Below are 19,909 nucleotides of genomic sequence, written 5' to 3' on the forward strand. Positions count from 1 at the left end.
TTATCTCATGTAATTACCTGATGCTAGAAATAATTAAGTGTTTAGCCAGAAAACAGAGAAAACAGAAAACAGAGAATCCTGCAGAAAAAAGCTGCGTTTTCTTCATTGCTTATTTTTTTTTCTAGCAACAATCTATATTTAAGCAGTGGGTTTTATTAAATACATGGTTTTTGCCAAATTCAATGCTTAAACGAACTTATCTCATGTAATTACCTCATTCTAGAAATAATTAAGTGTTTTGCCAGAAAACAGAGAAAACAGAAAACAGAGAATCTTGCAGAAAAAAAGCTGCGTTTTCTTCATTGCTAATTTTTTTTCTAGCCAGAATCCATATTTAAGCCTTGGGTTTTATTAAATACATGGTTTTTACCAAATTCAATGCTTATACGAATTTATCTCATGTAACTATCTCATGCTAGAAATAATTAAGTGTTTTTCCAGAAAACAGAGAAAACGGAAAACAGAGAATCCTGCAGAAAAAAGCTGCATTTTCTTCATTTCTAATTTTTTTTTTCTAGCCATAATCCATATTTAAGCCTTGGGTTTTATCAAATACATGTTTTTTGCCAAGTTTAATTCTTAAACGAACTTATCTCATGTAATTAACTCATGCTAGAAATAATTAAGTGTTTTGCCAGAAAATAGAGAAAACAGAAAACAGAGAATCTTGCAGAAAAAAGCTGCATTTTCTTCATTGCTATTTTTTTTCTAGCCAGAATCCATATTTAAGCCGTGGGTTTTATTAAATACATGGTTTTTACCAAATTCAATGCTTAAAAGAACTTATCTCATGTAATTACCTCATGCTAGAAATAATTAAGTGTTTTGCCAGAAAAAAGAGAAAACAGAAAACAGAGAATCCTGCAGAAATAAGCTGCGTTTTCTTAATTTCTAATTTTTTTTCTAGCCAGAATCCATATTTAAGCCGTGGGTTTTATTAGATACATGGTTTTTGCCAAATTCAATGCTTAAACGAACTTATCTCATGTAATTACCTCATGCTAGAAATAATTAAGTGTTTTGCCAGAAAACAGAGAAAACAGAAAACAGAGAATCCTGCAGAAAAAAGATGCATTTTCTTCATTGCTAATTTTTTTTTCTAGCCAGAATCCATATTTAAGCCGTGGGTTTTATTAAATACATGGTTTTTGCCAAATTCAATGCTTAAGCGAACTTATCTCATGTAATTACCTCATGCTAGAAATAATGAAGTGTTTCGCCAGAAAAAAGAGAAAACAGAAAACAGAGAATCCTGCAGAAAAAAGCTGCGTTTTTGTCATTGCTAATTTTTTTTTATAGCCAGAATCCATATTTAAGCCGTGGGTTTTATTAAATACATGGTTTTTGCCAAATTCAATGCTTAAACGAACTTATCTCATATAATTACCTCATGCTAGAAATAATTAAGTGTTTTGCCAGAAAATAGAGAAAACAGAAAACAGAGAATCTTGCAGAAAAAAGCTGCATTTTCTTCATTGATATTTTTTTTCTAGCCAGAATCCATATTTAAGCCGTGGGTTTTATTAAATACATGGTTTTTACCAAATTCAATGCTTAAACGAACTTATCTCATGTAATTACCTCATGCTAGAAATAATTAAGTGTTTTGCCAGAAAACAGAGAAAACAGAAAACAGAGAATCCTGCATAAATAATCTGCGTTTTATTAATTGCTAATTTTTTTTCTAGCCAGAATCCATATTTAAGCCGTGGGTTTTATTAGATACATGGTTTTTGCCAAATTCAATGCTTAAACGAACTTATCTCATGTAATTACCTCATGCTAGAAATAATTAAGTGTTTTGCCAGAAAACAGAGAAAACAGAAAACAGAGAATCCTGCAGAAAAAAGATGCATTTTCTTCATTGCTAATTTTTTTTTCTAGCCAGAATCCATATTTAAGCCGTGGGTTTTATTAAATACATGGTTTTTGCCAAATTCAATGCTTAAGCGAACTTATCTCATGTAATTACCTCATGCTAGAAATAATGAAGTGTTTCGCCAGAAAACAGAGAAAACAGAAAACAGAGAATCCTGCAGAAAAAAGATGCGTTTTTGTCATTGCTAATTTTTTTTTATAGCCAGAATCCATATTTAAGCCGTGGGTTTTATTAAATACATGGTTTTTGCCAAATTCAATGCTTAAACGAACTTATCTTATGTAATTACCTCATGCTAGAAATAATTAAGTGTTTTGCCAGAAAACAGAGAAAACAGAAAACAGAGAATCCTGCAGGAAAAACTCTGCGTTTTCTTTATTATTATTTTATTCTAGCAACAATCTATATTTAAGCCGTGGGTTTTATTAAATACATGGTTTTTGCCAAATTCAATGCTTAAACGAATTTTTTCCACCTCTTGACCTATCTAGATTGTTTATTCAGGAAAAAAAAATATCTCAAGTTGCCAGTTTTCAACAATAAAAAAATATGGCGGTGTTTTTAAGTAAAAGTTATACATAAATAAGTCATCTGGGGCTATCAAATTATCCTTTTGGATGGTTCATACTAGCTGAAAATAGTATATCAATGGCCTCAAATAATTCTGAGACGTTTCAAATTGCTCTGACATCTTCTTATGTTTTACCTAATAAAGAAATGTTTGATCCTCAGCTATTCTCCTATTTGCATCGGCTTAACAAAAAAGAGCCATTCAGAAACATTTCAAATGCCTAAGATATAAGGCAATAAATTGAAAAATTCACTCTTGATTTATGGTTTTTGAATTTTATTGTTAATATTGTTTATCAAAAAATATTTTTCAAAATACAACAAAATTAGGTGCAGTTAACAAATTGTTTTCTAATGGGCAAACGGAAATTATTTTGAATCAATCATTTGTACAACTTCTCTGGACAAAAATGTAATATAAATTGTTAATGTTTCTCTTAAATTATAATGGTAACTAACTAATTTGAAAAATTTTTGAAATGCTGATTTGGTTGAAGGTCGACACCCTGATCTTCATCAATCAGCACACATTATGGGGATGTACCCAGGGTTGCCACTGTCCGGGATGTAACCTGGGATTTGTTTTACGGTCCAGGATTTCTTATGTGTCCGGGAATTTTTTGTATGAAAACCGGGGAACGTTCGCTAAAAACCAGGATTTTTTAATTAAAAAGAGATATTCAACGATTTTGGCTGATAGTCTACTATTTTTTTTCTGTACGGCATCACGAATTTATTTTTTATTTTTGTTCCCTCTGGATTTGCGTTGTGTTTTGCAGATGAAACTTCGCGAAAACTTATCTACCAAATGATCTGCCAGCATTCTGTGATTTCCTTAGCTTGTATACGTAGTTGTACGTTTGTGCTGTTTAAAGAACGAACATCCATTGGTTCAAAAGATTGCTATCAGCGTATTCCCCAGATTTTTCTAATACTTCGAGACACTTTCATGTGCATCGTATTAGTATTTCAGTTCTAAACTATAAAAATCACAGATGATTATCCAGATGAACGAAGAAAAATTGAAAAAGTTTGTCAGGATTATGCTCTTTAAGAAGGCTTAGTGTTTACACTTGGGCTAACCGAGCTTAGTTTGATTTACTGAAGTTCATTTGTCCAGTTTCTTAGGGTTGTCATTTGAGCTGTGATTACCGAAATGATTACTGAACCGTACCAATAAATATCTAAGAAACTAGTTATTTTTTAAGTCGGTTGCTTTACTTAGTGTTTTTTACTAAATTAAATAAAAACTACAAGTTTTTTTAACTGAAAGAAAGGAACGACGTTAAAACTTAAAACAAACAGAAATTATTCCGTATATGGAAGGGGCTGCCCCCTCCTCAATGCCTCGCTCTTTACACTAAAGTTTTTTATTGTTTAAAATAAATAGAGTTGTGAGAAAGTCAAACCTTAGCGTAAAGAGCGAGGCGTTGAGGATGGACAGCCCCTTCCACATACGGAATAATTTCTGCTCGTTTTAAGTTTTAACGTCGTTCCTTACTTTCAGTTAAAAAACCTTGTTTTTTTTTACTTAAATTTTGAACGTTTTTGAATTAATACAGATTTTGATTTTGGCTCACCGTACATGAATAATTAAAACAAAATTTGCATATTAATTTTACTTTTATTTGGTTAAATGGCTTTCTCGAAACTTGTTTAATTTTATTTACGAACGTTTTTATTAGTAATAAATATACATAAATTACGAATTAACTTACGTAACGAACTTCTATATTCGTATATTTTTGATACGTATATTAGGGGGTCTGCTCCCTATTCAATACCTCGCTCTTTAAGCTAAAGTTCAAATTTTGTTCCAATTCTTTACAAATGACCCCTTAATCACAAAGGCCGCTATTTAGAATAAACAGCTCTTATGAAAGTACTAAAAAATCTTTGGCTTAAAGAGTGAGGTATTGACTAGAAGGTGAACCCAATCATATGCGTAATATTTTCTGTTCGTTTTTAGTACAAAAAAACGCATCCGTCATCTTTCTTCTCGCAAAAAATGCAAAATTCCACATTTTTGTAGATAGGAGCTTGAAACCTCTACAGTAGGGTTCTCTGATACGCTGAATATGATGTTGTGATTTTCATTAAGGTTCTATAGCTTTTAGGGGGGTCTTTCCCCCTTTTTTCGAAAATCAGCCAAATTTTCTCAGGCGCGTAACTTTTGATGGGTAGGATTAAACTTGATGAAACTTCTATATTTGGAATCAGCATTACAATTTGATTCTTTGTATGTATCTATTGGTATTAAAATCCTGTTTTCTAGAGTTTCGGTTACCATTGAGCCGGGTCGCTCCTTATTTACAGTTTGTTACCACGAACTGTTTGAAAAGTTTCAAGTTTTTAAAGAACTTTTTAGTTCAAAGCAAGATTTTTTTTCAACATCAAAGTTTCATCGGAGTATCAAAATTAGTATCAAAGTAACATTTCAAAGTACTAAAATATCAAAGTAAAGAAAGGATCAAAGTTAACAAGGTATCAAAGTAAACAAAGTATCAAAGTAACAATAAGCAACTTGCGTAACTTACAGCACTTGCACCGTAAATCGAAGTTACCACGTAAGTCACTAAATCCAAGTATCAAAGTAAACAAAGTATCAAAGTAACAGTAATTAAGTTCCGTAACTCAGAGCCATTTTCCCGGGGCTGGGTGTGTCAACAACGGAAGTATAGTTATTTGAGCTTTGAACTATTTTGAACAAAATGGCTATCTCCAAATTTTTACCGGAAGCCCTTTGGGAAAGTGGAGCGTCGGCTAATTGGCCATTGATCACTTTTGACTGTTAAAAAAGAGCTAGAAATTTGAATTTCCGATCGAACGAGTCCTCTCCAAAACTAATATGACCACCTCTTCCACATACCCCTATATTCTAATAATGCACAACTTATATACGTTACAATCCTTGCCCCGGGGCTAGGGAGGATTTCTCAACCCCTAAGTTATAGTAATTTGAATTTTTAACTATTTTGAATAAAATAGTCATTTCAAAATTTTGATAAGATGCATTAGGAGAAAAAAGGCACAAGGGGTATGTGCCTTTTCTCCTGATGCTTGTTACTTTTTGATCACTTTTGATTCGTATGAACTTACAACTTACATAAGTTACAATTCTTATCCTAGGTGCTATGGAGGATTTCTCAGCCCCTAATTTATATTAGTTTGAATTTGGATTATTTTGAACAAAATGGCTGTCTCAAAATTTTTATCAAAAGCATTTGGGGAACAAGGTGTGGGGGAGGTAGATACCCTCCGATCACTTTTGATGACCCTTAAAAAGGTAACTAGAACTTCCAATTTTCAATCAATCAAGCCATTTCTGAAATTTTTACGACCTTCCCTTGCATAAAGCCTTATATGCCCCCGTGGCATAGATTACAAAACTTGCCCCCGGGCTCTGGAGGATGTGTTGACCTCGGAATTTTTGTTATTTTATCTTTAAACTACTTTGAACAAAATAGCTATCTCAAGTTTTGAATGGATGCATTTGGGGAAATAGGGCCTGGGGGGCTAGCTGCCCTCTGATCACTTTTGACTCTTAAGAAGGGCACTAGAAATTCTCAATCAAGTGTTCCACCTTCAAAGTTTGTACAACCATCTCTTGCATAAAAACCTTATACGCCTACGGTGCATAACTTAAAACACTTGCCCCGGGCTCTAGGGGTTGTGTCGACCCCGTTGTTTTTGTTATCTGATGTTAGAACTATTTAGAAAAAAATAACTATCTCAAAATTTGTATCAGATAGATTTGGGGAGAAAAGGGCTAAGGAGGGCTAGTTGCGCTTCGGTACCTTTTGACTCTTAAAAAGTTAACTAGAACTTTCAATTTCTAATCAAATGATCCACCATCGAAGTTTATACGACCACCCCTTACATAAAAACCTTATATGCCTCCAGAACATAATTTAAAACACTTCCCTCCGGGCTTCGGGGGTTTGTGTAGACCCCGGAGTTTTTTTTATCTAATGTTTGAGCTATTTAGAAAAATGGCTATCTCTAAATTTATATCGGATGGGTTTGGGAGAAAAGGGCTAGATGGGAGGGATAATTGCCCTTGGATCTCTTTTGACTCTTAAAAAAGTGAACTAGAACTTTCAATTTCAAATCAAATGAGCCCTCTCTGAATTTTATACAAGCATCCCTTCCATAAGAACTATATATGCTCCCAGAGCATAGCTTACAACGTCTGATCCCGGGCCCTAGGGGGGTTGCGTTGACATCGGAGTTCTTCTTACCTTACCTTTGAACTATTGTTAACAAAATGGCTATCTCAAAATTTTTATCGGATTGGTTTGGGGAGAAAAGAGCGTGGAGCCTCGAATCTCTTTTGACTCTTAAAAAGTGAGTTAGAACTTTCAGTTTTTAATCAAATGAACCTTCTCTGAAGTGTATACGAGCATCCCTTTCATAAGAACCATATATGCCCCAGAACATAACTTACAACTCCTACCCTTGACTCTGGGGGGTTTTGTCGACACCGGAGTTTTGTTATTTGACTTTTGAACTATTTTAAAAAAAGCTTATATCAAAATCTGTATGGGATGGGTTTGGGGGAATATGGGTATGGAAGAGGACTTTCAACTATTTTTAACGAATTAGCTATCTCAAATCTTTTATTTGATGGGCTTGGGTAAAAAGGCCGTGGAGGGTTCAAGCTGCCATTGGATCCCTTTTGACTCATAAAAGTGAACTAGAACTTTTAATTTCCAATCAAACGAGTCCTCTCTGAAGTTTATACGAGCATCCCTTCCATAAGAACCATATATGCCCCCAGGGTATAACTTAGAACGTCTGCCCCCGGTTCCTGGGGGGTTGTGTCGACGCCAGAGTTTTTGTTATCTGAACTTTGAACTATTTTAACAAAATGGACTATCTCAAATATTTTATCGGATGCATTTGTCGAAAGAGGGGCGTGGGGTCCTTGTTGCTCTCTGATCTCTTTTGACCCTTAAAAACTGAACTAGAACTTTCAATTTCCCATTAAATGAGCCCCCTTAGAAGTTTATAGGAGCCACCCTTCCAAAACAATCATATATACCCCCAGGGCATAACTTAGAATGACTAACCCCGGGCCCTGAGGGATTGTGTCGACCCCGGAGTTTTCGTTATATGATCTTTGAACTATTTTTTTAAAAAATGGCTATCTCAAAGTTCTTATCAGATGGGTTGAGGAAAAATAGGGAGTGGTGGCTTGTGGCCCTCCCATCTCTTTTGACTCTTTAAAAGGGAACTTGAACTTTCAATTCCAAATCAGATGAGCCCTCTCCGAAGCTCTTACGAGCATACCTTCCATAAGAACCATTTAAGCCCCAGAGAAAAACTTACAGCACCTGCCCTTGTGCCCTGGGAGGGCTGCGTCGACACAGGAATTTTTCTTATCTGACCTTTGGACTATTTTTAACAAAATGGCTATCTCAAATTTTTTATCGGTTGGATTTGGGAAAAAAGGGCTTGGAGGGGGAAGGCTGGTTGCCCTCGGATCTATTTTGACTCTTAGACAGTGAACTAGAACTTTCAATTTCCAATCCAATCTCTTTGAAGTTTGTACGAGCATCGCTTTCATAAGAACCATATACGCCCCCAAGACATAACTTACAACGCCTGTCCCCGGGCCCCGGGGATTGTGTTGACACCGGAGTTTTTTATCTAATTTTTGAACTATTTTAGAAAAATGGCTATCTCAAAGTTTGCATCGGATGGGTTTGATGAAAAAAGGCGTGGGGGGGTTAGTTGCCCTCCGATGTCTTGACTCTTAAAAAATTAACTAGAACTATCAATTTCAAATCAAATGACTCTTCTCTGAAGTTTATTCGAGCATCCATTCCATAAAAAAAACATATATGCTCCCAGGGCATAACTCAGAACACCTGCTCCCGGGCCCTGTGAGATTTTATCGACACCGGAGTTTTTCTTATCTGACCTTTGAACTATTTTTGACAAAATGGCAATCTCAAAATTTTTATTGGATAGGTTTGGGGAAAGAGGGCGTGGGGGGGCTAGTTGCCCTCGGATCTCTTTTGACTCTTAAAAAGTGAACAAGTACTATCAATTTTCAATTAAATTAGCTGTATGAGGTATATACGAACATCCCTTCCATAAGAACCATATATGCCCCCAGGGCATAACTTACAATACCTGCACCCAGGCCCTAGGGGGTTGTGTTGACACCGGAATTTTTGTAATGTGATCTTTGAATTATTTTTATCAAAACGGCTATCTCAAAATTTTTATCAGATGCATTTGGGAAAAAAGGGCGTGGGGGGCTAGTTGCCTTCCCACCACTTTTGACTCTCAAAGAGGGGACTAGAACTTCCGGTTTAAAGTCGAATGAGCCCCCTCCGAAGTTTTTGCGATGAACCCTTCCATATGAAGTGCTTCTGGGGGGAAAAATTAATAAATAAATAATAAAACATCGGAGCCGTATGGTTTTTACTATAGGCAGTGCTGTAGCATTGCCAGTGATAAACCGAAACTTATCACCTGCACTGTTCTTTCTTAAAGCTTTAAGAGTTCAAGAAAAAAAAAACAGCAAGAAAATAACCCTGACGAGCTAAACGGACTTAAAATAAAGTAAAAAACCGTAAAAGGATTTTTTTCGGATTATCCTTAGCGGCGGGGAATGGTCTAATTTATAAACTTGGCGACACGAAACAGCTTCTATATTGCTGATGTTTATAATCAACATAGAAACAGGTTCTATAACTTACTTCCATAAGACCTTAAATTCAACATTGGATCAAAAAGGGGAGAAAAGAACCTCATATCATCCCTTAACCTTTTTGGAATACCTACTACTACTACTACTACTTCTACTTCTACTTCTAACAACTCACCACAGCACCAAGCCACCTAACGCCAACACAGCTATGTGCACTCTTGCTCCATCCCAATCTCTTCAAAGCCTCTCTCTTTACAGCTTCTCAGGAAGTTCCCATTTCCCTTAAATTTTTCTTTACGACACCCTCCCACCCCAACCGTGGACGACCCACTTTCCGTGAAGCCGTACCAAATATATCCCATATATGACCATAGATGAGATATGACCATATATGACCATAAATGAGACCATAAATATTATATGTTGAAAAAAATTGGAATTTGAAAGTTATGAAAATTCTTTGTAAAAAAAAAAAAAAAAGTCGGTAGTAGTGCATAATGAGGACAATTCTATATACTGCTAAAGAAGTCAAGTTTGGTGAATGCTAATGGAATAAAATAAAATAGGATGAATATATAATAGTTTATAAACAAATTTGGGCTATATATTTGCGCATTAGGGGGGATAAGGGGTAAAGCATAGCATATATTAAATACGTAACATAACCTAACCTAGGTACCTTTTCCCCACTTAAACCCCAAAAAGCAATCGTTTGAATATTGTAACTCATTGAGAAACCACGGCTTTGCAGTCATCTATGTATAGCGGTCTCCTCAGAATAACCAGTTTGACGGGTTTTTCGTGACTGGTTTTCTTGTACAATATATAAAAGTGTCCTCCTATATGCACCAGTACCAAAAAGTCTTCTTTAGATCTCTACTTCTGTCCTTAATCCTACCAAATAATTCTATGGACTTATCCCCTGGGAAACTTTCCCTGTGCGCTTTTGAACAAAAATCTCTAGTTTTATACATGCTCTAGCCAATTCATGGTAAACAACTACTTTGAAATGTAATTCTAAACAGTTATCAACACTTGGTCAGTGTTGCAAATTTGTCAATCCTGTCAGGAAAAAAAACATGGTACTAATAGCTTTTAGATTTTCTATATTTAAAAATGCAATACAAAGGTTTATTGTCATGAACTTTTAACTAAACATCTGTAAAATTGCCCCAAGAAACCGAAATAAAAAGAATATTCAATGACCAAAAGGTCATACAAGCACCAACACTATGTTTTGTTGTTGTTTAGATACCATGGCCATAAATATTTTTCAGAGATCTCTGTACTTTCTCTTAAAAACAAAAAAAAAACAAAAAAAAATCACGAAAAAACTGGCTCTCATTGGTTGCAAACTCTTGTTCTTACTGTAAAAGTAACGCCAGCAACACTCTCTCTTGTTCGATGTATTTTCTTAACACTACAAATAATCTACATGTAGTTTATTTGTAAGGTCATAAGGTCATCTAATGACCTTATGACCTTATGCAATGACCTATGCAAGGTCAAAATAGGTACTGGATAAGGGGTCTTTTTTGAATCCAATTCACTAAATAATAAACAGTTTTTTAATTTAAAAAATATAGTACCAATTACATTGGAAGTGAAACCTGATTCTTGGCATTGATTGGGTGGAACCTACCCAATAATGTAGGATATATCGAAAAAAAATTGGGACAGTCAAGAATCTAATTTTTGATGAATAAGGCCTTATGTGATCAAAATTAAAATAGGTGCTGGATAAGGGGCCTTTTTTGAATCCAATTCACTAAATAATAAACAGTTTTTTAATTTAAAAATATAGTACCAAGTACATTGGAAGTGAAACCTGATTCTTTGCATTGATTGGGTGGAACCTATCCAATAATGTAGGCTATATCGAAAAAAAAAAATGGGACAGTCAAGAATCTAATTTTTGATGAATAAGGCCTTATGTGATCAAAATTAAAATAGGTACTGGATAAGGGGCCTTTTTTTAATCCAATTCACTAAATAATAAACAGTTTTTTAATTTAAAAAATAAAGTACCAGGTACATTGGAAGTGGAACCAGATTCTTTGCATTGATTGGGTGGAACCTACCCAATAATGTAAATCGAAAAAAAAATTGGGACAGTCAAGAATCTAATTTTTGATGAATAAGGCCTTATGTGATCAAAATTAAAATAGGTGCTGGATAAGGGGCCTTTTTTTAATCCAATTCACTAAATAATAAACAGTTTTTTAATTTAAAAAATAAAGTACCAGGTACATTGGAAGTGGAACCAGATTCTTTGCATTGATTGGGTGGAACCTACCCAATAATGTAAATCGAAAAAAAAATTGGGACAGTCAAGAATCTAATTTTTGATGAATAAGGCCTTATGTGATAGAAAGCTATTGTGGAATGTGCATATTTCAGATGGAGTTAGTACTGTTAAGCAATATTCGGCCAAATTATTATGCACTGCAAAGACAACATGGGATTTGAAGCCATATGCTCTTCGTAAGTTGTATATATCAGTTGTAGAAAATACCATTTTATATGCTTCTTGTGTTTGGTTGGGAGCTTCGAGAAAGAAAAATGTTCAACAACTGTTTAATTCAGCTGAGCGTGTTCCTCTAATAATGATTTCTAAATCTTTTCGTTCACCACTGAGGTAATTACAGTATTATCGGGCGTGTTACCTTTAAAATATAGAGCTATTGAATATGCTGTCATGATGTATTTCAAAGAGGGTCGCCCTCTTCTGGCCTCCTTTAGTGAAGCCAACTTTCCTTCTATTGAAGAATTCTCTCCAACATAGCCATTATACAAATAAATGTATCGCTGAGTTACTTGGTACAGATTTTTTAGATAGATAGATAGATAGATAATTGATTCAGCCACTAGGTCATACACAAACATTACAATGATTATATAAGACAACAGCCATCATACACTTAAATAAATGGTATAACTACTAACAACAAACAAAAACCTTAAACCCATTATTCACATCTTTTTAAACCCTCTTTTATAAATTCAGTCACTGCTATAATCGTCTCCCGGGATGAATATTTAAGGACCCCAGGAAAAGACACTTCCCCATCACCTAAATACTTCAATCTCAAATCTGAAAGCCCCTGACACACCGTCAAAAAATGGAGCAAATTTTCTTCCTCCATACCACATAAAGAGCAAGTATAACATGATCTCGGGCCCTGAGCATTTCTTTCAAATACTTTTAATATACTTTTTAAGGGCAAACCGTTCGCTTGGACCTGGAACCACAGACGCAAGTTTTCCAGTGGAAAATTCAGCTTAAAATAATATTCTAGTCCCAAAGACTCTTTTATCTTGGAAAACTGGCGCAAGGTTTCAGATTTTCGAATCTGTTCATGCCAGAGATGGATCTCATGATCCTCCTTAACATGTTTTAGCTTCCGATAAATTTGCTCCGGATCGCCTGTTGGACCAAGACCTTCATTCCAAGCGCATGAAAGCCCGGCTTTATCAAGGAGGGCTTTAACATGGAAAGGCCACGATCTTTTTCTACCTTGCTACAATAATTCAAAATATGCGGCTTTCATAAGCCTCTCATCTGGCAGTTGGATAATTTTCAGCCAAAATTTTACTTTCTTTACCTTTACCTTTTCTTTACTTTCTAACCTTTCTTTATGCAGCAAAAGCAAACCTAGATCTCTCCCTTAAGAGCCTGTGTATGAGTTGTAGCATGTACCCTAACCGATCTTTTATAATATTGTAGTTGAACCATTTCTAATTGCGGGATCACCTCATATCCCCAAAGCTCCGCACCATAATGAATAGTAGGGCCAATTTTCGATTGAACTTTCCTTCTATTGAAGAATTCTCTCCAACATAGCCATTATTCAAATAAATGTATCGCTGAGTTACTTGGTACTGATTTTTTAGATAATGAGTTTCCTATTAGATTAAACGCTATTGATTTCAAAAATGTTGTTTATAATAAGTGGTTGTGGCATTTCGAAAATAATATTACTATATGGTCTTGCCACCTTATCTGAGGTTCAAAATGTACTCCAAATCACCATTATTTATTTAATTATCCCTGTTTTACATCATCGCTCTGAAATACAGATCCGGCTTAGCGAATTAGATGTCCCATTTCCACCTAACTTAAATTTAGTAGTCAACAACAAGAGTGTTAGAACAATCGTTATGAATTATATAAGGAATAGAAAGTGCTTAAACATTGTCTGATTATTATTGCCTTGTTATGCCCATGACAGGAGGCCACAACCATTCGTTGGACACATGATATATAGTTGGTATTAGCGTGTATTTTTCCTATGGATTTTAGCAGTTTCCTTTAGTAGTTTTTTCTTTTCATTTTTAGTTGATTTTTTTTATTTTAGTAGTTCTCTTATGTATCTTTCTGTAAATTGTGAAATACCATGTATTGGTTTCTCAAGTAATAAAATCATATCATCATATCAGGCCTCATGTGCAGTTATGCAGTTTTGCTTCAAGAAGGTGCCAAATTAAAAAAAAAGTTGCTAAAAATTCACAAAAATAAACTAAAAACAAATGGTACTGAACAGTTAAGAAAGTATAGCTTTCTTTTGAACTGTCCTTGGAATTTCCATAACACTAATGTTTGAATTTTCACGAACAAAAACCACTGTCAGATTTAATTAATTAGTTTTTATAGTTTATTTTCACACTACGACATGACAACATTGACAAAAATACGATATTTTGTGTCACAAAAACCTTAAAAATCGCAGTTTTAAGGTGTGACTAGACCTGAGATGCTTTGAGAGGGTAAAAAATGCTTGATTTTAATGTCCTTGGCACTTTGAGGATCTGATTTAATAAATAGTAAATAATAAAATAATAAATACTAAATAATGAATATGGCTTGCATTTAAGATTAAAATTTCTTTTAGTTTATCTAATTTATTGCCAGCTTATCTTGAATATAGTATTGTAATCTACAGTTATTATCAAAAGCTCTGTTTTCTGGCTACCCACATCAAACACAAAGTTTTACACGGGTTGTACAGATTATCGTTTTGAGTGCCGTGTTCAACACGGGTTTGGGTTATTCTCAGAAACTGTGTTTAACCATGCTATTTTGGTGCGTTAAAATTTTGAAGAACTCGTGTACAACACGCTTGGAACTCGTAAGATGAAAACGCTTTAAAGTTTGGTTGAGTTAAACACTCAGCCTGAAAACGGTTTTTGTCAAACCCGTTCAAAACACGCTTCAAACCCAGCGCCTGAAAACACAATTAAACGGTTTCCTAGACCAATAATTTTCGAGCAAGAAAATTAACTTAAAGGAAGAAACACATCCCCCCAGAGGAAAAATGTATTATCCATGATATTTACTGGGCAGAGACACACCATACTTTACAATATACAGAACATTTAGTTCTATTCATTGGAATTCGGTGTACAGTGTTTTTAGATTACAAATATGTTGAAAAACCTCGAAGAAAACGGCAATTTTTTTATGTTTTTAAGCAAGTTTAGAGCCTTCTCTGAGAAATTTCTAAGTAAAATTTCATATACGGAATAATTTCTGTTCGTTTTAAGTTTTAACGTCGTTCCTTACTTTCAGTTAAAAAAAAACTTGTTTTTTTTATTTAATAAACTTAAATGAAAAAAGCAAAATCTTAAATCTTGCGTTATGGGATAGGGAAATTTTAGTTGTTAATATTCTTCCAAAAATGTAAACGGTAATCCTTATAATTTGCAATCCCGTTTAATAAAGTCAAAGAGGTGACTGAAACAGTGGATACTTCAATTCAGCATTTGTTGACCTTAAGTTGACCTTCAGTTGACCTTAAAATAGTACATTAAAAATAAGGTTTCCAGCTTTTGACATGGGATTAATTTGGAAAAGAAAAACAATATAAAAAAATTGGTTGAAAAAGGACTATTATTTAGACAGAAATACAGGCCTTTTACAGAAATAATTCTAATCTATATGCAGTTCGTTCAGAAATAACATTTGGACTTCAGAGTCTAGAAATTCTAAAGGTTAGTTTTTTGTTATTTTCATCAGCATCATCATTAAGTTTTACTTAAAAAAGAATAGTGTTTACACATATCAGTAGGACTTGGATTTTTTCCACTGTTTGATGAAAAGCGACAAATCAAAACTGTTGAAATGTGAACCATTTTTATTCCTATTTTATTGATCAAAACCTGTTTATAACTGGAGCTGTGGATACGTTCTGGGATGCGCTATGAAACTAAAAAAGGTTGATAAAAATGAATGTTTGGCATATAATATCTGTAGAGTTCCAGGTCGAATTCAAATAAATTTATTCTTTTTAATTTAAAATTGGAAGATTTTTATTTCAGGCTTTGTTCTGGCTTCTGTTATCCACTAGATAAAAATGAATAACGTTACAACCAAGCACGCCAGATTTGTTTATAATTATGTAGAATCACTGAAGAGAGAATTTGGCTGTTGTAGCATGGGTTTTTGGCCAATAAGCTTCAGTCGACAAAAATTTCGAATTCAAATTATAATAAAAGAATGTAGGTAGAATTTTTATAGATTTCTTTTCGCCCCTCAGCAAAAACTAAGTAAAAACCGAGTCTAAAATGTAATCTTCTTGGCTGTGTTCTAAATTAAGTTCCAAATCTAAGTTATAGCTCTGCGTTCTAAACTACATTCTAAAGTGCACTCGTATAACTAAAAGTCAAAAATGTAATCGTTCTGGCTACGTTCTAAATTAAGTTCTAAATCCAAGTTCTAACTCTACGTTCTACAGTATGTTCTAAAGTGCACTCGTTAAGCTAAGAGTCAAAATTGTAATCGTTTTTGCTACGCGCCAGACTAAGTTCTAAATCTAAGTTCTAACTCTACGTTCTAAAGTGCGCTCGTAAACTAAGAGTCAAAATTGTAATCGTTCTGGCTACGTTCTAAATTAAGTTCTAAATTCAAGTTCTAACTCTACGTTCTACACTATGTTCTAAAATACACTCTTAAATTTAAGAGGCAAAATTGTAATCGTTCTGCCTACGTTCTAAATTAAGTTCTAAATCCAAGTTCTAACTCTACGTTCTACACTATGTTCTAAAATACACTCGTAAAACTAAGAGTCAAAATTGTAATCGTTCTTACTACGCGCCAGACTAAGTTCAAAATCTAAGTTCTAACTCTACGTTCTAAAGTGCGCTCGTAAGCTAAGAGTCAAAATTATAATCGTTCTGGCTACGTTCTAAATTAAGTTCTAAATCCAAGTTCTAACTCTATGGTTTACACTATGTTCTAAAATACACTCGTAAAACAAAGAGTCAAAATTGTAATCGTTCTTACTACGTGCCAGACTAAGTTCTAAATCTAAGTTCTAACTCTACGTTCTAAAGTGCGTTCGTAAACTAAGAGTCAAAACTGTAATCGTTCTGGCTACGAGCTAAACTAAGTTCTTAATCTAAGTTCTAACTCCACATTATAAACTACGTTGTAAAGTGCGCTTATAAAACTAAGAGTCAAAATTATAATCATTCTGGCTATGCGCCAAAATAAGTCCCAAGTCTAAGTTCTAAAACTACGTTATATATCAAGTTTGTAAAACCAAGTGTCATTCCGGGCGTAAAATAACGTTCTGGGCTTAATCCAAATAAGAAAACTTCAAATGAATAATGGCTTTAACCTAGTTTTACCTTATAGGTGGCAACAAAGAATGCAAAACTTCAGCAGAAAAAGAAGCGGCACATTTCACCAATCAGCAAAACTGACTTGGTCCACATCCATAAATCTCCAAATTACTGTGTTGAGGATTTAAAGAGGGGGGTGCTGGGTACAACTGGCAGAGTTTGCAACAAAACCTCAAATGGACCTAACAGCTGTGATCTTCTATGCTGCGGAAGAGGCTACAATACCCAGGTATCTTCGGATTTAAGGGTATACTTTAAGGGTGTCCGCAGTTCAGAAAAGCAGGCAAGGGAAGGCAGTTACGTATGGGTGGGATCAATTCTTTCCTTTTTAATTCACGGCTCTTTTCTTTTCAATATTTCCTAATCATTTTCGCTCCCAAATCCTATAGTCTTTGATTGCAAGTCTTTGATTTTATCTTAAGTAAGTATATTATCCTCTCGAGAAGCGTACCTACAAATTTTCCTTCGGGAAAGGGGTGGGGCTAAAACCAAAAAATGTGTCTTGGAAAGGTACTTAATTTTTGTTTTGTGTGTAGATAGTACTTTTTTTCAGATGGACTTGTGAAGCATAAAAAGTCACGAAAAAAAATTATAAATTCTCTGAATTGTAGCATAAATCACATCCCCAAAAATTGTTGGTTCTACGATAGCTTTAATATTTTCGATGTTAAACTAGATAACAAGACAAAGGAGAGATTTTCCGATACGGATATTTCTCTGTTTCCAAAGGATTCATTCTAACAAAGTTTCAGCTCAGACTGATATTAATAGTTAACTCAGTAATTCATTTTTTACTTTAAAGCTTTAGCCAATTCCACAAAATATTTCGTATTCCAGTCTTAATGTTCTTAATCCAAGAGGTATATATTAAAAACATCTCTAGTTTTGTTTGTTTTTCAGTTGATTATAAAGGGCTAAATTCAGTTGATAATAGTAAGGTAATTATTGTATAAGGTAATTATTAGTACAAAGGTAATTATTTTCAGTTGGTTAAATTCACTTGAATATTATATTTTGGTTGGCGTAATATGTTTTGCTTTCGAGTTGGTTATAAGAGGGTGCTGTCAACTTTTTCATTTGTGTTTTTTTCTTACTTCCCCGGGTCTGTGGATTTCCATTCCACCTGATTTGAGTTTATTGATGAAAATCATCAATAAAAATTAATCTATCAATGAAATAAATGGTATCAGGTTTCTTCTTTTTTCTTTTTCATTATGGATTTATTTTACTTTCTTCTTTTCCTGTTTTTCGGGCCATGGAGCCAATTAAGGTGGAATGTCCATTTTTGCGTTTATGTTCATTGTTGTTATACCTATATCGTAACAAACAAACTTGAAATACTATTTAACGCTACACGATCAACAAGCATAACTGCGCCTTCAAAATTTATAATATTCATAATTTGGCCATTATTCTTTTCTTTTATTTATACGACAGATTTTTTGCTAAGATATATATAATAAAATTCAATAATATTAAATATATATTTAATATTTTATTAAATCAATTCAATAAAATATTTATTAAACAAAATTAAATTAAATTCAATAAAATTAAATAAAATTCAAAAAAATAAAAATTCGCTAAATTATATAAATAACAAGCTACGCAACAACTTAAATACATCAAGCGCAATATGGCCCACCGTCTAACAAAAGAAGACAGCGAAACAGTTGAAACGTAAAGGACTTTTCATAAAGGAATTAAGCAACCTAAGGATACACACCGTCCAATACGAGCCAAGGTGCAGAAAAGTGCGTAGTGCAATTGTATTACACGACTATAAAAATCCGTTAGTTTAATCGTCCCAAAATCAAGGCATAAATTATCTTGAATAGATTGGGTTCCAGCAAAAATCAGACCTACGGTATCCAGGTCACTTTTTCGTGTAACCTAAAATGTGGTCAACTGCTGGATAATTTAGGAACACAAGTACATCTACATTTAGAAGAGCAGCCTGCTAATCACAGCATTTAGTACAACCAATAGGTGAAAAATTTGTAGCTATTTTTATGTATTATATCACTTTTTTTGAATTTTTTATATTATATTATTTTTATACTCATGTAAATTTTGACCCATTAAGATAAAATTTTAATACACCCTGTGTAAATGACACTTGACCTTAGATTGTTGGTTCTTGATAGGGAAGGGGGTAGGAGTGGTGTATTAAGGTAAATTTGTCTCTGGTTTTCTTCCCTCTATGTTATTAACTTCTATTTTTCTAGTGGTTTCACCAACCTACTTTTGACCTCTAGTGATATAATGTGTAATTATAACCCTGAAACTATAAATAAAGCACCATAAGGCTTTAGTGTAGGCATTGAGGGTTGAAAAGGGAGCAGCCCCCTTCACATACGGAACAATGTCTTTTTGTTTCGGGTATTAATGTCTATGTTTACTTTTATTTGGAACAACTGTTTTTTATATTGAATATCTTTAGAGACAAATGTAGCATTGTAGAAGATTTGTGTTTTATCTACCATGGTTGCTGCTGTGGCTGCAACTTAATAAAGAGCAAACAACATCCCACAGTAACCAGAAATTTAAAAGATATATAAAAAGAAGCTGTCAAGTAAGGAAGAGTCACCCTTTGAAGCTGGTTTAGCAATCGTTATTTCGACCAATTTGAATAGTAAAAGCACATTGCGAAGTCAATTAAAAAAAAAAAAAAAACCTGAACCCCCTCAGAACTAGTGCCAGATAGAAATGAAAATTACACTATTAGAATCACCATGGTCGAAAAACTCATGTAGGAGAATGAATCCCCCCCCCCTTTTGACCAAAAAGGGAAATGACTGTTTCGAATGTGATACAGGAAACTGTGAAATGTATCCTTGTTTCTGTTTTCCCCCAGGGGTGATTGTGCCCAACACAGGGTCTGACAAAGCTGAGAGAAAGCTCACACTGAAAATAATACGCCATATTTCGCAATTTTGACTTAGAGAGGGGGGGGGTGCATTTCGTAAGCAGCAAAAGATAATATGAAATAAAATACAAATTTTAGTAAAGGTTGCATCTTCATATACGATATAACTCACGTATCTTCTTAACGTTTGCTTCTCTTGACTTTGATGTCACATTTGAGTGGCTCTGCTACCTCGTTTCCTGAAATACACGGGTTTCCATAGGTTGGGGGGGGCACCCCCCCCTGGCAGAATGATGCTGGCTTA

The 19,909-nt window shown here is 34.2% G+C and overlaps 1 protein-coding gene across 1 annotated transcript in view; it reads left to right on the forward strand.

Moving 5' to 3' along the window:
• Nucleotides 1-19,909, forward strand: part of LOC148944715 (protein Wnt-4-like) — a 245,132-nt gene that overhangs the window by 212,321 nt on the left and 12,902 nt on the right. The window contains 1 exon segment of the mRNA XM_089100463.1: nucleotides 16,750-16,965. Within this exon segment, the coding sequence (XP_088956589.1) occupies nucleotides 16,750-16,965 (216 nt within the window).

Source organism: Artemia sp. Qi Xiang Cuo, chromosome 14 (genome assembly GCF_049724085.1).
Source record: "Artemia sp. Qi Xiang Cuo chromosome 14, ASM4972408v1, whole genome shotgun sequence".
NCBI classification, from domain to species: Eukaryota; Metazoa; Arthropoda; class Branchiopoda; order Anostraca; family Artemiidae; genus Artemia; species Artemia sp. Qi Xiang Cuo.